We start from the raw sequence: 17,357 nt of genomic DNA, 5'->3' as shown, positions 1-17,357 counted from the left end.
GGCCCGGGCCCCTGTGCTGGGCACTGGGGGGGCCGCCCCTCGAATGCTGGGGTCAGGGTTGGGCCCCTCCCTCCCCGAAGGACCTGGGGGGACTGGAGAGTGTCCAGAGAAGGGCAGCGGAGCTGGGGAGGGGTCTGGAGCACAAGGCTGATGGGGAGCAGCCAAGGGACATGGAGCTGCTCAGCCTGGAGAAAAGGGGGCTCAGGGGAGCCCTTATTGCTCCCTACAACTGCCTGAAAGGAGGGTGTAGCCAGGTGGGTCTCAGTATCTTTTCCCAAGTAACAAGCAATAGGACAAGAGGAAACGGCCTCAAGTTGTTCCAGGGGAGGTTTAGATTGGATATCAGGAAAAATTCCTTCCCCCCAAAGGTTGTCAAGCACTGGAAAGGGCTGCCCAGGGAAGTGGTTGAGTCCCCATCCCCGGAGGTATTTAAAAGCCAGGCAGACGAGGTGCTTAGGGACAGGGTTTAGTGCTGGACTTCGCAGTGCTAGGTTAATGGTTGGACTTGGTGATTCTAAAGGTCTTTTCGAACCTAAACAATTCTATGATTCTATGATTCGACTGCTTAACGAGAGCAAAAAAATCTTGAAAAATCTGGCCACTTGCTCAGGCGCTTACGCAGAAGCTGCTGGGTGCTGCGCTCTTCTCAAAACTTTATGTGGTATACTACAAACCAGTCTGTGCAAGCAATTCATAGGTGTCTGACAAGGTTCCACCATGCCTGCATGACTGAAAGAGGGCACTGGTAGAGGTTCTCTCTTCTTTGACCCATCGTGCATCCAGGGCTGACTGTCAAGTAGAAAAGGTTGGTTGCCTCCCCTCTGAAGCTGTGCTCTTTGTCAAAACAAAATGGCTTACTCCGTGACCCTGCATCAAGAGTGCAAACCTGCAATCAGTGGGATAACCAGAAATACTGCTAACAAATCCATGTGCCTCTTCACAGCTTTACAAAAGCATTTCGTTCATACCAAACTCTGCTCCTCTCTCGTGGCAAAGTACACGTACAGGCAATAAACACTCTGGCAGCATCAGAAATTTAGGGACACTCTCTGTTGATGTGGTGGCAACACTAACCTTAGTAACAGCAAGAGATGGCACTAAGTTATGTACAGCTCCTTGGGGCAACGTACCAATAAGGCAGAGAGAGAGAGATGTGGTTTCTGCTCTGGTAACACAGCTGGTTCTCCTCTCTCATACACACGGCTGTGGCTGTAGAACAGAAATCTTGACTTCACCTCTGCCAGCAGATTTACAATACAGTTGCAGAATAAATTCAGGGTAAGTTACATATGTGCCAAGCTTTAGCTAACACACACACACGCAGTTAACTCATTCTGCTCTCTCTAACAAAGCTTTATCATACTCAGATCCACCCTAAGACTCCTAGAACCATGATAATGCCCAGAACTCCTAACATCTTTCCATTGGCAAAAAGCAACGTTTAATCTGTTTGACAAAACCATTTGATATACCTATTGATTTAGTTCTTTGATTGTTTGTTTCCAGCTGGAAGGAGAATCCAAAAACAGTGGGTGGCAACAGAGAAAATCTGAGCGAGAACGATGTCAACGCTGAAAAGCCATCTGCGTTTTCAAACTGGCAGCTCGCTGCAGGGTGAGGCTGCTGTCTCAGGCCACGGGGGTAAGCACTGGGCACAGGGAACGGAAAGGGAGAGAGCAGATTTAGTGCCTCATCACTTGGCTCTCCTAAACCTTCACCGCGTGGCATCTCCCCTTTATTAAAAACAAAAGAAAAAGAAATATTTCCATGGTGGAGTAATGGCCGAGGGACATGGCAAGCGGTCAGCGTAGAGCCGCCACTCTTACTCACATTCTGAGACTTAAATGTTCGAGTTTCTGATAAGAAAACCCTCTCTTTGGTCTCCTGCCCTGCCTACTTTCTATTATAGTCTAAGCAGGCTGGCTCCTCTGTGGGCTCAAATCAGCTTTTTCTAAATCCACCCGGTAGACGCCTGGAAGCATTTGCACGCGTCAGTGATTTCCAATCACCAGATATCAGATCAAAACCAGCACATCTCTGCAGAGGCTTTAAGAATTCAAAATCTAGTTAATAGTCAGGAAATTACATCCTGATTTTTCGGATAGGAGAGTCTTCCATGCAGGTCACGGGTCTTGGTATTCAGCTCTTTTGACTGTTCAACATTGAGCTTAAGATTCCTGGCTATGGAGCAACAGACCTAACCTCAAATTTGAAAAGTCTGACAACAACTACATTGACTGATTTTTCTACAGAAAAGTGGGGGGTTTATTCACTGTAATGCTACCAAACATCTGAACGGTGCAGTCACAGTAAATGGAGCAAAATGCAACGCCCTGGCTATCAGCCATTTGAAGTGCAAGGCCATTTAATTCTTTCGAGATGGGAAAGACAAGCAGCTCATGTACTTAATACACATGGTGGAAATCCATAAAAGAACGGCAAGGTTACTGCAACAATTACTTTTGGTGGTATTCCTGGGTGCTGACTATTTCAGGACTGCATTTCAAACTAATTTTAATGTGTTCCCTGTTTACATGGAAGCGTGTAGCTAACAGCTGCTAATACAGAAAAGCGTAAGAAGATTTATTGGTGTGTATGTAGAGCTCTTACGACCTGGAGAACGCAGACTGCTGGTATTTTCATGATTCTTTTTGGCTTTTTCATTTCAAACATGACTATTGCTAAGGCAACCAAACACAGGCCAACAGCTTAAGAATGTTCTTCCCGGTTTTGCCCTTGGCTACCTGTGAGATCTTGGTCCACCCAAGTTAGGGTAACATCTTCAGAAGTGACACAGAAGCCCCGGTACTGTAAGAAAGGCTCCTAAATCGCTCTGCTGATAGGATCTGAGATACTTCTTGCCCAGCTGCAAAATGAGGATCCCGCCTACCTGTCCGGCACTTTGTAAGGCTTCGTATCCATCCAGCACTTACAAAGACACTTTAAAGCTCCCAGATATTACCGTTTAAAACATAAAGCAAGATTTTCAGTAGACGCTTAAAGAGCTGCTGTAAATCCGCCTTACACCTTCTCCAAGGCACTGTATCTCAGAGGACAAATTATCCGCTACATTTTAAGCGCTGAATTCTTATCCTGTTAAGAGTGTATTTTTATCAATGACAATTTAAGGGGTTTTTTCCTTACGAGTACTAATATAATTAACAGTATAAATAATGAAATACTGTGCACAGAGCACTTTGAAGATGGAAAGCACTCCTTAATTGCCAAGTAGTGCCATTATAATTTATTAATTCTTTGGATTTCCCTACATCAAAAGAAGAAATGACACCTAACTCAACTGAATTTTAAAAACGCCACACTGCAAGAAGAGATATCTACATTACTTGGTTGGTTTGGGGAACAGGGGCCAAAAAAGCAAGATATGCTCACAAACCTTCAGAGATCGCAGGCACCCAGACACAAGACTCAATAAAATAAAACCCAAGACAGAGGACAGCAGCACAAGCACGTACTGGGTTTGGAGAATGCTGATGAGGATTTAGAAAAAAGGCAGGAGAGAGAGCAAAAGAGCTGCCCATTAAGAAAAGGCTAAGAGGAGAAGGAGGCAAGAACGCAACTGGCAGTAAAAGCAAAGGAGGGTTGAAGCAAAGAATAAGCTAAAGAGACGAAGAGCAGGCACAGTGCAGAAGTGGGAGCCCAGAGCAGCTGTGAGCATTCATGGTTTGCTGTTGCCGGAGCACAGAAAAATCTAAATCTCTTTGACCGTGGCTTTTTCAGCTGGCTATCATCACTTCAGATGGCTGCACCTGTTCCTCCTCTACCTCAGCAAAAAAAAACGCCCAACAAATCAAAAATAATGGCAGTCTGCTATTAAAAAGCTTCAGTAATTTGATCAGATGCCGCTTAACATGGGATATCATCCCATTAGATAACAATTTGTGCTCTATTCTGGTGTGGTGACGGTGGAAATAAGCAGCATACAACAGTTGGTTTGTGTCCTCCCCCCCAGCCCCCTTTTCATTTCTTACGGCTGCGTGAAAATATTCAGTCAACCCACAAAACGTCACTGGATGCTGGGACTGTCCTCTGCAGCACGCCAGACCTGTAAAGCCAGTCGTCTGGTTGGTGGTAGCGCTGCAATTACTACGCAGGGCAAAACCAGCAGTCTACAGCTGAAACCTTACTATTAGCTAGGAATCAAGCTTGAAATCTTTACTGTCGCGCCGAGAACAAGGTGGTTGTTACTTCTTACCATGTACCCTACTAATTAGGTGCCTAGACACATGGTATAGTCCCTGTATATATGTAGTCCCACATGGTGGGATGGCAGGGTTAGGTTAAAGATTGGACTCGATGATCTTCAAGGTCTTTTCCAACCAAAGTGATTCTATGATTCTGTCATAATTACCTTTCCTGCTTTTATGAGAAACCAGTAAAACTCATGCAATTAACTTGGGGCAATGGGGCTGCTCTGTCCCCAAGCCGCAGATAGATGCAGGTGAGAGTGGCACTCTCGCTTTAGCCCACGCACGCCGGGGCACGAGCACGGCTTGGATTGACTTCACAAGTCGTCCTCCGCCGGAGACAACGGAGGAAAGGCAGGTATCGGATGTCCCGGAGGAGGAATACCAGGCAGAGCCCAGAGCAATTACATTTTCGGTAACAATTACCAGCATCGCCCACCAGCTGCCAAGCGAGGAGACTTGGCAGCTCGATAACACCGCTTTCATTTATCATTTCCACTCCAATTAGTTGACAATACCGGGCAATTGGCAGAATAAACCCCAGCTTAAGGGAAGTTGAGAGCGCGCTACGTGGTCTGTGGGGATATCCATTAATGGAGCGATGAAGAGATGAAAGTGATTCAGAGACGCATAAAGGATTCCTAGTGTCCATTTGGGTTTAGACTTTATGTTTTATCTTTTGCAATGGGGAGCTGTTGCCGCCGCTGAGTATGTTTTCAAATCTGATATGCGCTTGCATATAAAAAACCCCCCCTTGAAAACAGGCTTTTAATGGGCTTATTCCAGCATGCCCACAAGCAGAACAACACAGGAACGGCTGGGTCTCTGAAACCAAATGGAAATTCAGCTCATGGCAGTGGAAACAGTTTTAGCCCTACACTTCTAGGAGCAAACCGAGCAGTTAAGGCAGAGCGTACAGCTTGATTAACAGCACATTAACATGAACACACTGTTTCAGGAAGCGGGAGCTATTTTTCCCCTCCTTCCAGCTAGGGAATTAAAAAATCACACAAATTAAAACAAGGTACTGTTTTCATGGTTCATTAGTCTGAAGCTTTTCTACATTTTCTAACCGTTAAGCCTTTCACCAGTGGTAGCAGCCTTGTAAGAATCAAGCGGCTACAAATAAAATTTGCCAGTAGTCCTATGCTGTTTCAGGGATGGGAAGACGATGATATGCTAAGATATTCTGAAATTACTTAGGTGCTACTGAAAACTTTATCCTATCTTTCATACAGACACAAAAGCAGTCCCTAGGAAAGGGCTCAAATGAATTGAATGCAGAGAGCAAACAGGGTCGATGAATTAAACCCATGTTTTAAAATCATTGGTGCTCCTCATGATTCAAATCCGTGTACGGAAATCTTTATTTAGACCAACAGGTCAGTTGTTTTTCTGCAGCAGTGCCTCTCTGTAAAGGTTAATGCCTTTGGGCTGGTCACTCTTAAAAGGAGATTCATCTCAAGTCAAACATATTCTTTATTCTAAACACTGCACTTGGGGTTTTGCCCTGACTGGACGAAACGCTGCTACCTATCATCACTTAAGGGACTGCGGTTTGACGCATTTTATTCTGATTCTTATGCATTCCTCCCCCTTTCTAATCGATTCGTATCAGCACTTCTATAACGAAGAATTAACAGCAGTGCAAAGTAATCCTTTTAAGTTAAGTAACTTCCTCTGAGATGAGTATGTACGGAAAATAATTTTAGGACAATATTTTGCATTTAAAAGCAATAATTAAAGGTAACACAGTTGTAGCACCCTAAGTTTTTAGACCTAGCAGATCTCTGCCCAGTTTTTACAAATGAAAGAAGAGGGTTTTTTCCCCCATGCTTCTTAACTATCAGCCTTAAAGGAAAAAGGATAAACTGCTCAAATACACTGAAATTAATAATTAGTTCCTTGGTCCCCGCTACCGTTGCCAGAAATGGATTTAGCACTGCACTCATTCCATATATTTATTGAAAAGCTCAATAGATTGGCTTTTAAAAAATGGTTGTAAATACATCCTGCTTGCTTCTCCTCATTAATGCATATGACTTTTAAAAATTACAATATGCTTAAGCCTTCCTATTGGTTGTCAAAATTTCAAATGCATTTTTCCCAAACAAACTGGATTTCAAGAGAGCTGTTCCAATGTTGCATCATTTAATTTATGAGTTTTCTGCTCCAATTCTGGTTTACATTCCTTTTGCATTTATATATGCAGATACGTGACACAAGCTTGAAAATGTCAGACAGCATGTTATATATGTGCTCGATGCTAGCACCAATAAATAACGGGTACTCAGAAGATCACACCAGCACTTGCTCTCTCTCGCGCTCACACACACGTTCCCCCCTCCCGCACTTACGTCCAAAACCTAAGCAACATCCAAGGACTTAACTTTTCCAGCTATTGTATTTTGTATTTCATCCCTTCTGTGGAAGCAGTGATTTTAAATTATGTTTATGGTCGTGTTATAAAAACCTGGAACTTTTAACCCAGTTATAAAATCAGCAGCAGAAGAAGTGGAGGAGAAAGGAGGATAAAAAGTTTTGAGTTTCTCTCTCAGTGCTGCGTTCGGTTTTAGCATCTGGGAACGTACACAACTTGAAAATACTACCCCAGCCAGGGAGAGCCTAAAGACTATACTTCCTTGCACATAATCAGTTGACAGGGGGAAAAAAAAAAAAAAAAAGATTAAACCCCACAATTGTAACAACGTCCCCCAGACTGGAAAATTGGCTTTCTCCTGAGGCCTGGAGGGTACAAAGTTGGTTCCATTTTTAAGCTTTTACCCACAGTCAACACAAGCAGGAACTTGGTTTCCTTCTCTTTTGAACTGAAATCACGATTTATTTTCTTCTTTTCAGGACTTTAGTAATAAGGCACCTCTTATCTAACCAAACACAAGCAACCTCCCAGAAAATAGCGGGATCTGGCAATACACAGTTGTCTCACACTTCGATACCATGAAGCCTCAGGTAAGAAAAGCCACACCCAAAACCATACGGCACCGTTGGAGAAAAGCACCCAGAGGCTCTGCCCACCTAAGCATGGACAACACAGCCTGCTCTTAAAACGGCATTACAGGGGTTAAGGAAGGAAAGGCGTGAACGCTTATGGCGAGTCATTTTTGCACGGCTCCATTTTTCCTCAACTTGACTCGTTTCAAAAACATTTTCATAAGCATCAACAAGGCGGCAGGAGCAGGAAAACCTTGCCCAAACCAGTTTGCAGCTTCTTTGCAAACTTCGTTTGCATGTTGGGTCCATCTATAAAAGGATGTGGTGAACAATTAATAGTAAGAACAATTACTAGAAGGGAAGGGGTTGCATTTTTAACACCAGTGCACGCAGTGAGAGCAAAGATCCATCTCACCCAGGAGCTTGCTTTTGACAACAGCCAAAATCACACAGCTGGGAATACAAATACAGAAAATGATACTTCTTCCAAAAACACCCACTATGCAGTTTACAGTTCAGTGACTTCCCAAGCCAGAAGTCATGTTTTTGCATTTAATAATTCTCATGGCTTTCTCCTCTGTGAATTTGTCCTGTCTCCCCTTGAACTCATGTAAACTTTAAGCATCGACATCTTACAGCAAGGTTTTAGCGCTTTATTATGCGCAGAGCGAAAAAAAAGCATCTCCCTTGTGGAGAACTAAAGCCTGCACCATGCTGTTATGAAAAAGGGACAAAAACAGGGGTCAGGCAAATAAACGGCATGATAACACATGCTGGATCCTTGCAGAGAACAGGTATTTTCCCTGGTTGGCAGCTTAGGGTAGGAGGGGAACAAAAAAAGAGAAGAAAGATAAAAACCTAGAAGACCTACACTCAATTCCTGTTTCTGTAGACGACTACTGAGATCTCAGGCATGATGTTTCTCTTCTCCGTGCTTGCACTGTCCTTCCCATCCTGTGTCTGTCTGGACTGCAAATTTCCTGGCATTGGGACCAGCCTTTCATACACCCTTCTCCAGCATAAGGTATCATGTGCTCTCATGTTAAGGCCTGAAAAGGAGCCAAGGCCATGGTGGCTCAACTGAGCCAGCCAAGAAATGGCACAGCGCTGCCGATCCATGCCTGACCCTGCTGATGCCATCGGGCCATGGACAAACCCCTCGGGCATGTGCCTTCGCGGCAATGAGCTTGGAAAGGGCACACAGGGGAGATGATCTTAAATTATCGTCTTGATGATCTTAAAGGTCTTTTCCAACCTAAACAATTCTATGATTCTATGATCATTAAATGAGAAAGGGTTTTTTTCTTTCTATTTTCTTTTGCTGCAAATTTTTTCCATGCCAAATTGCGTGTTAAGTTTAATGAACTGCACACACGAGCAATTCTCCTTACCATCCAGAAAAACATTTGGGGTCCTCCTGCTGTTTTTTTTTCCCCTTTTTACTCAAACAGTTCCTAACTTGCCTAACAGTTCCTAACTTGGGGGTTGGACTAGATGATCTCCTGAGGTCCCTTCCAACCCTTACGATTCTGTGATTCTGTGATTCTGTAACTGGCAAATTTCAAACAACTTTCCCCAAAATGCCTTCTGAATGCATATCAAACCCAGAGTGTTAGATTGAACAGCTGTTGAAAAGAAGGGAGGTAAGGGATTAATTTAACCTAAACTTTATCACGGCTTTAATTACAACATTTATTACCATATAATGGCTATCTCTGGAGCAGCCGGAGTCACCATGTGCGATGCTCCCATGTACGTACAGGCAAAGCATGCAGGTGCACCTAAGGCAAAGCGCAGCTTTACCTGTCCGAGAGCACCGAGGAAGTTATGTTCTACCTCCTCAAAATGATGCTGCTCGTTTGAGAACTGAACTTGTGAAAGCTGCCAGGACTTCAGCAGTCAACAGCAAACACTGAAGGCTGCAGAACTGCAGGCAACCGCTGTCAACTAGCGTGCACGGAACCACAGCCTGAAAAAAAATAATCACAGATTTGAAATTGGCCATTAAACCGACTTAATCCAGCGCATATATTACAAGGGATTCCCTGCAGAGCACAGCCTGACTATATCCTCTAGGAAACACTGCTGGCCTTTTGAGCTTTTTTTTTTTTATGGTTTCAAAAGGAGGAGGGAATATCCTCTGTAGTCCCAACACAGATATGTCAAATGATGAAGTAATATTGCCAGCAGGATGCATAATTTCAAATTCATCCTGTCGTGCTGCTGAAATGCAGGCTATGTTGGGCCAAATGCTTCAACGTTAACTGTATCTAGCCAGGGCAGAATGAACAAGACAAGCTAAGCCTTTTATCCCATTTCTAACAAAAAAACATCAGGGCATGAAAATCACTGCAGCTCAGCCAGCTGATTCAGCAAAAAAAAGAAAATATCCTTCAGTAAAAGTCATTTGCACCAGGCCCTCGGAAAGTACTGTACCAGGTTAAACATAACTCTATTTCTACTTGAGGGCAACAATACGCTCTAGAGCAATTTTGCAAGCCACTTTCCCGAATATATAGGTATCTCCAGTTCCAAGCTGAATATTTAGGAGGTGTCCTTTCAAAGTGCAAAGCAAGGAATTACGCACCTGGAATCCTGCTATTGTTACTGTGGATCCAAGCACAGTAACCTCCCTAGAGCTCCCAGAAAATACCACCCTTTATGTCCTTATCTTCAATCTCAGCTCCCTGCGCAGTAGATTAATAAACTGGTTCTCTCTTTCCTTCAAAGGGGGAAGGGGATCCCTGCAAAAGCCCTGCAGAGTCATTAATCTTTGCGAACAAAGACTTCATTACTGAACAAAAATGATTAGGAAAGGCCTGTAAAAAAAGGGATTTTGCGGGCTCTCTTTATGTCCTCCAGTACTGTTTCAAGAGCCTCTGGTTCACTGGTAGCTGTCAAGATTTAACAGGGTGGTAATTTTATTACCAAATTGAAATTAATGGCAGCAAAAGGTAGGTAACAGCTTAGTATTTCACTCAAATACACAGGCTCCATGGTGCCTTCTGTTACAAATGATTAAATTAATTGACTTTGGCACATAGAAACTACAAGCTTGAAAACAAAATTAGGCTTAAAATACCCTGAAAAGGGCAAAGATGATATATGTATTTGTGTGCTTCTTTTAAGGAAAGAGGCCTCTTGTGACCGGTTTTGATGGGTAAGATGTAATAAGAGACACTGGCTTTTAAATGCTTCATACCATCTGTCTTTTACCTCATTTCCTCTGTATTCTATAACAAAATTTCTGTAGAGCAGTGTTCAGCATTCCTCCTCCCCATGTGTTAATCGGGTTAGACGGAGAGGCTTTCCTTCCCGTCTGCCCCACGGAGGGAGGGACTGTCTTGAGGAACTCACGTTTGATAAACCAAAATGTGGTCATAGCTGAAGTCACAATAGCAATGGATAGCGTGTGTAAGGAAGACACACATCAATCTATTAAATACGACTGCCCAGCTCCTTAAGGACGGGTGGAAAAAGTTTGTTTTGCAGGAGCAATTGGCACAGACGCTTGAACACAATCAGCGAGCCTGGCAGGAAAGGGGGAATTTCACTCAAACAGGGGGTTCAAGGCCAATATTTGCATTGAAGGGTAGGAGCAGTAGAAGGCTGCAGCAGCAGGTATAGCAGCAGAACGGATCTCAAGGCCCTGGCAAATGGAGAAATACAGTTTCCCCAAATGATCCGTCTAAGCATCCTACAATGAAAGAAGTTCCTCTGTTAAGTGATTAGAAGGAAAGGGAATAGGTGCTGGAAGGAAATATCAGGGTGGATGGGGGTACCACCTTGTGACAGGTTGGTATCATGCCTGCAACCCAGCAACTCTTCCAGCAGTACATTTTTTCTTATTACTGCTTGACTTGGGGATTACTTCTGTCCAGTTGCTACCTGCGTTATCAGCACATTTGACTGCCTGGACTGTGTGCAGAAAAACATTACACACAACCATTTCACCTTGAAATATGCCAGAACTGGCTTTCTTTCCTGGCTGACTTAAAAAAACCCCAACAAATCCTCCCATTCCCCCCAGGTAGTGACAAATATTTTCAAAAACCAAAACCTCCCACTGCAATTTCAGATTGTAACTTCCAGCAAGATTACTGCTGGGCAAGCAGGGAGGGCATGAAGAAAGACTTTCCTGTGCTCATCCCTCCATCTGCGTACACCACAATGAAAGCAATAATCTCCTCTAGCACACTCACTACCTAAAAAAAAATAAAATTACATGCACCTGTAATTGTACTTGAATCTGTTTCCAAGACACGCACTGGGACGGCGATTGATTATCAGGACAGATGAAGAGTGACAGCATGAGAAGCTGGAGAGCAAAAGCAGTTGAGTTAAGCAACATGGTCCTTACTATTCACTGGGTCGCACGTGCTCTAAAAATGATGATTTTTTTACAGTGACAACAAAGCGTACCCCACGCAAAACAAGCTGAGGAGAATTACAACTAATTATCTCTTGCTCTACGAACGAAGGAATTCCATGGGTATAAGGTTACCCTGTCTGTTTTGTTGTCTTCATTGCCTGCACGCACATCTCCGTTAAAGGAGTTTTTGCTACTGAATCGTAATGAGATGAGACCAGGCCCTGCATAGGGAACTATTTAATGCATTTTTTTATTCTCTCTAGATTCTTTCCCTCCTCTTCATTGATTATTCAGTTTTTATGAACTTTTCTTTCTTTATCACACCATTAAGTAACGAGAGCACGGGCTTGCACGCACAGCTAGCTGGAGCTAGGAGGGTGAACGCCCCCTGGTACGCTGCCTTTTTCAGTGACAGCCTGACTAATGAGCAAGATATCACCCGCCCCAAGAAAAGCCACTGCCAAGCATCCACAACGAAACTTCTCATTCAAGCTAACATTAACCAAAACAAAATACCTCGTTTTGACAGAGGGCATAACCAGCAGCAGAACGCACAACGGCATCGCTCTACAACAGTACACAACAGGGTCAGAAGTCAATGTGAAACAGCTGGAAATGGGAAACAGTGAAGGCGGAAAAAGAGGGATGGGGATAAATACATCCTTGGAGAACCAAGGACAATTGCTGCTGTAAGAAACCGGTCACCAGTTGCGATGGGGATTCATAGAAAGAAACATGGGAACCTTGTTGTAATGCAGGGAAATACATCCACTTCGCTGTGGTTTCACCCTGAAATGACGATTTCTCAAGAGGACAAGAACCACTTTTCCATACCTCAGCTGGGCACTCAGCACCGCCGCACTCCAGTCCAACAGGCTACTGATGGCAAGCCCAGTGTTGTTCATTATGAAGGTTATGAAGCCATCCACATCCAATGCTGAGTATCCCTTTTTTTAACAACAAACCTGTAAGCTATGCAATGCCAAAATCGCCATCCATAAGTATTTCCCCTAAAATAAATCAAGCGAGACTGACTCACAGTACTGAAAACACTGACAAAATTGGCCAGATCTGGTCTACACCCTCAACTGCAGGTTGGCACCAGGCAGTTAGCACCAGAAAACGCAACAAAGGTTCAAGAGGAGTGAGCAGGTTGAGGGAGCCAAGGCAAAAAACTGCTGAAGAACACCTATGGCGGAGCCATCTTTGCCAGCAGGTGCAGAGGAGGCAAGAAATAACTACAGGGCTGGAAAGGGTGGTCAGATGAATCATGAGCCATTGCTTTTCGGGGAGGTAGGGATAAGAAACAGTTGCGCCAGGCATTTAAACTCCCTCTCCTGAGACAGATAAGAGAAAAGCAAAAAACAGGGCACGGTCGGTCTCAGCAGGAGAAGTACTGTTGTGTTAATTAGCATGATTGGCCGTCAGCCAGAAATAAATCATATTATCCACTGATAAGTGGCAGCATTCGACAGGAAATAAATTGCAGACTTCTTGGGGCTCGTGCTGGAACAGTTCATTTTGCTTTCATTATTCACAAGCGGTGCATAAAAGGTCATGGCAAAAAAAATATTTATTTAAAATTAAAGCCCTATAATCCTATCTGAAGTATATTTAGTTTTTCGATGCATAAGAACGTGTAATGCCATGCTTCTATGAACTGCTCTTCCAATATAATGCCAGGGAAACGTCAGGAGTTGCTCCGAAAATAAATACAATCCGTACTTTGCGCATTTCCAATTTGCTCCCTTTACTACAGTTTTTCTCTGTAGAAAAACCAATTTTACACAACTTGACTGGCCAGAATAGAAGCAAGCTAAGGGACAAAGATTACCCTAACCTCTACAGCTCATGCACATGAATTTTTCTCTCTCACCCCCTTCTCAGTACTTAACATCTTGCTCAGAATAAATCTGTGGTAAAAGCTCAGGAACAATTTATATAGCAAGCCCATAATGGTGACTGGAGCAGTAAGGGTAAGAAAGAGCACATGCATAAGCACTTATTTAGACTCTTGAAAACAGACCGGGTGGTCCTTAAATCTCTCCAATGCTCATGGTTTAAAAAAGGGACAGTTTTATATCAAAGCACTTTATTCCTTCACTGTAGTGCTGTCTTAATCTACAAAAGCTGCTCTATGAAATATTCAGCAGAGGCAAAACATATGCACCCCTCAAGTTCAGGCTGAAGAAGAAAATGCATCTCCCCTCCATCCTCAGGCAAGCAAGAATGGGAGGAATATTACTGAAAACAACACCTGAGAATTTGCTTTTGTTAACCATTTTAATTCTGTTTCCTTAATAAGCTTAAATGAATGCTTGCTAATGTGTTTTTGAAAGCACATCTCTTGGGTATATAAAGCCTCAGGCATCAATGTCCACACATTCAGAGACAAGAGGCTAACAGAGAGCTTTCATCACATCACATCACTCTCAGTGCTGCCATAGGTATTTGCCAGGCTGAAGATTGCTCACTGACATGGTACGAGCTAATTCTTGTCATGCTACTTCACGCTTGGCTAGAAATAATTGCTGCCTCATTACAAATTTAATAATGACACTGTGATATGGTATAACTCTTCTTTGCAATTTTCTTCTCTTCCATTTTTTCTTTTTTTTTTTCCTCTTCTTAAAGAAGACATGAAACAGATTAACCGTTACAGATTCCAGGTATTTTTAATTAATTTTTTCCCCTCGAAGAAGGAACTCCCATTTTTCAAGATTTTGCTCAGGTAGTTTTTACAGGGCTTAGGAAACACCTCCACAATGCTTTTAACTCCAGGTTCCTGCAGGATCCTGATAAGGTTTTTAGTTTGCCTTCCTCTGCATTTACTTTAACAAAGTCTCAGAAGAATCCCATGCTTGACATCTGTCTATACCCTAAATGACTCACAGCTCCCCTGAAGAATGAAGAGATTCAAGCAATGTGACACAAGAAACCCTCTTTAGGGAGCAGTCCTCCCTCCCGAATGGGTTAGGAATGAAAATCGCAGCATGGAGAGCACATTTCCCATTCTTCTCTCACCTATCCACCTGCTCGCAGGGAGGAGCACAGTCCGGAGCTGCAATGAAGATGGAGAGCAGGACACTAAATCTACCGTGCACCTCTTCCACAGCCAACCATAGGCTGCGAGAGGGTCACAAAGCAGAACAGCTATCACACTCATCCTCCTCTTGGTGTGGAGAAAGAGACCATCCTGCAGGTAAACATCCACACTGCGAAAGACAACAATCTGCTGAGAAAAGGTTATGGTGGGTGAATGCTTTCAAGAGTCAGAGCTGGCTGATGGGCGCAAGGTGGTCTGGAAAACAGGACGTTTTTAGGAAGGCTTAGTCGTCCAACACCATCAGCTGCAAATGAAATGCAGAGAACCAAACCAAACCAGAGGTCAGCCCAACTCTGAGAGAGCGAACAGCACCAGATGGTCCAAAGGTAAGCACCAGCAACCCTGCAGCAAGTGGACACGTGCCTCTCGCAAAGGCCCACGTAGATGCCTAGTAGCCCAAGATGGCATTAAACTCACAGGTACGAGATTTCACAGCCCCTGAGAAGTCTGATCAGCACTAGCTGCGGTAGCTCCTGAGCCGCATAAAATATCCGACCCCTTCCTGGAATCCCAGCAACATGGTTAGCTTCCAAGACTTCCTTACGGCAATGACTCCCATCCAGTGCTGAGTGATACAGGCAGGGTGAAGGCAGCACTGTTCCTTCATTATCAGAGTACACATTGCTTTCGGGGGGCTCTTAAGTATTCTCTGAATGAAGTGTACCTTGACAAACGCTCTGGGTTTAATTGTTGTCCTGGCCAGTCGGAGGGAGCAGAGGTTCCCCAGTCACGCAGCTGTAAGTCTTGAGAAGTTCTTTCATGCTCCCATCTCCACAGCGTTGTCTTGCCCAATTCGCACTGTGCCATAAATGCAGCTGATGTAATCAGCTCTCCTAGAGCTATAGGAATCTCTCAAAAGGTATGAATGTGACCTGTCTGACTGCATGGATGCACTCGGTTATAAGGAAGAATTGTCAAGCACTGGAAGGGGCTGCCCAGGGCAGTGGTTGAGTCCCCATCCCCATGGGTATTTAAAAACCGTGCTTAGGGACAGGGTTTAGTGATGGGATGGCAGGGTTAGAGGAACGGTTGGGCTTGATGATCTTAAAGGGCTTTTCCAACCTAAATGATTCTGTGATTCTCTGCAAGATCACCTCCAAAGGAAAGGTAGGTTAATCCTTTGCTGCACAAGACCTATTTCTAAGAACATTGTACAAAGCACAAAGGAACATTCCCAGAACTACAAGACCTGACAGCAACTTGAATCACAAGCCTTGTTTCAGTGCAACCACCTCTCCCGGAGACCTTGGTGGTGGGAGCTCCTACTGCTAAGGCCTTGGTGTTTCCAATACTTCCACGTGTCTGTCTACATGTTATTTCCCATGCTTTTCAAATCAGCATGTAAATAAAGCACAACCGGACAATAAAAAAGGGTAGGGGATTTAGAAAAATATTCTATTATATTTTTCCTTCCCCTTTTTTTCCCACCATAATAACGAAAGCTGAACTGGGAGATGGAAGACTACTGAATTCACTTTCTCTTCTGTAGGATATTTACCTGTAGCCACCTGATAATCTGGAAGGGGAGAAATAAATCCTCAACACACCAATAAATATTGATTTGAACTCAAAGACACTGCAGATTCACAAGCCTGTGTAGACTGAATGATGTTAAACCAAAACATAAGGTGCACTGTAAAGACAGCATAACAAATTACAGTTGAGAATGCAAGGAACTTGAGAAGGAAAGAAACTTATAATCAACCATCTCCACTATCATGAGACACCTGGAAGCATCTGCCATGGACTGTAATTAAGACAGGTGACAGGCTGCAGAGGCGATGCGGGGCATGTGCAAACGCAGTGTTGTTCAAGTACGCGGTACTGTGAAAGGAACAGATGATACAACTCCAGGGAGGAATCCACGCTATATTAATGACGATAGGGTTAGCTCAAGAGAAATAACTCTATTTTACTGCCAACACCAGGGACAAGCAAGAAGGGGAAAAAATCCTCTCCAGCACTGCTCTTCCACTCCTCTGCACTGCAATACTTTCAAGAGGTCTACGCGCAACAGCATGATGGATTTTCCAAAAACCTGCATTGGTCATTTGACTTGACCTCCACAGGCTACATTCGTCCCTGCAATTTTAGTTAGTTTTATCTTACCAAAAAAAAAAAAAAGGGGAAGTATAATGTGGGTCACTGGAATGAAGCTCACAGCCAGGCTTATTCCGTTCCTGCCTTCAGGGAAACAACCCCGACTCCCTGGTTCAGTGCTGCCCGGATGCAGCACAGCTCTTGGACTGCACCAACACAAATCAGATGCCTCCCATTTTACCTCAGCATCAGAGCCAGCCCACCCCACCGTCCAGCTGAAGAAGGAGACAGCTACAGTGGTATTAGGTGTCCTCATAGACAGTGGGCCGTTCTCATCTCCAGGTCGCATTCTCCAGATGGCCATTTTTCGTCTGAACCCAAGAAACTTCGCTTCTCGTGAGATGCCCAGAGTAAATCAAGTAACAGTGGAAAGCACATCCCAAATCACGGCCTTGAACTTGTGCCTAGTGCTTCCTCAGCGCCACGAGAAATGCTGTTTAAGGCTCTGGAAAAAAACTGCCATAACGTACGGTCAAGGCGAGACAGCCTGTTTTTCAGTGGCTTGGGAATATTAAGTATTTCAGTGCTCTCTTCTATACTACAGTAAATATTGCACTTTAAATCTACCTGATAGGTGTTTAAGACCTGCTATTAATCTTACTTTCAAGTTCTGGGACCTGAG

General features: G+C 43.9%; 1 protein-coding gene across 1 annotated transcript in view; it reads right to left on the bottom strand.

The window, feature by feature from the left end:
- The window catches only part of FRAS1 (Fraser extracellular matrix complex subunit 1), a 131,614-nt gene extending 114,575 nt beyond the window's left edge, over positions 1-17,039 (bottom strand). Inside the window, 1 exon segment of the mRNA XM_035896955.1 lies at positions 16,917-17,039. Coding sequence (XP_035752848.1) covers positions 16,917-17,039 — 123 coding nt within the window.
- Between the last annotated feature and the right edge of the window lie 318 nt (positions 17,040-17,357).

This window comes from Egretta garzetta, unplaced genomic scaffold (assembly GCF_000687185.1).
Source record: "Egretta garzetta isolate BGI_Z169 unplaced genomic scaffold, ASM68718v1 scaffold77, whole genome shotgun sequence".
Lineage (NCBI taxonomy): Eukaryota > Metazoa > Chordata > Aves > Pelecaniformes > Ardeidae > Egretta > Egretta garzetta.
Note: the sequence above shows the minus strand (reverse complement) of the source record. Positions and strands in the feature narration are given on the sequence as shown.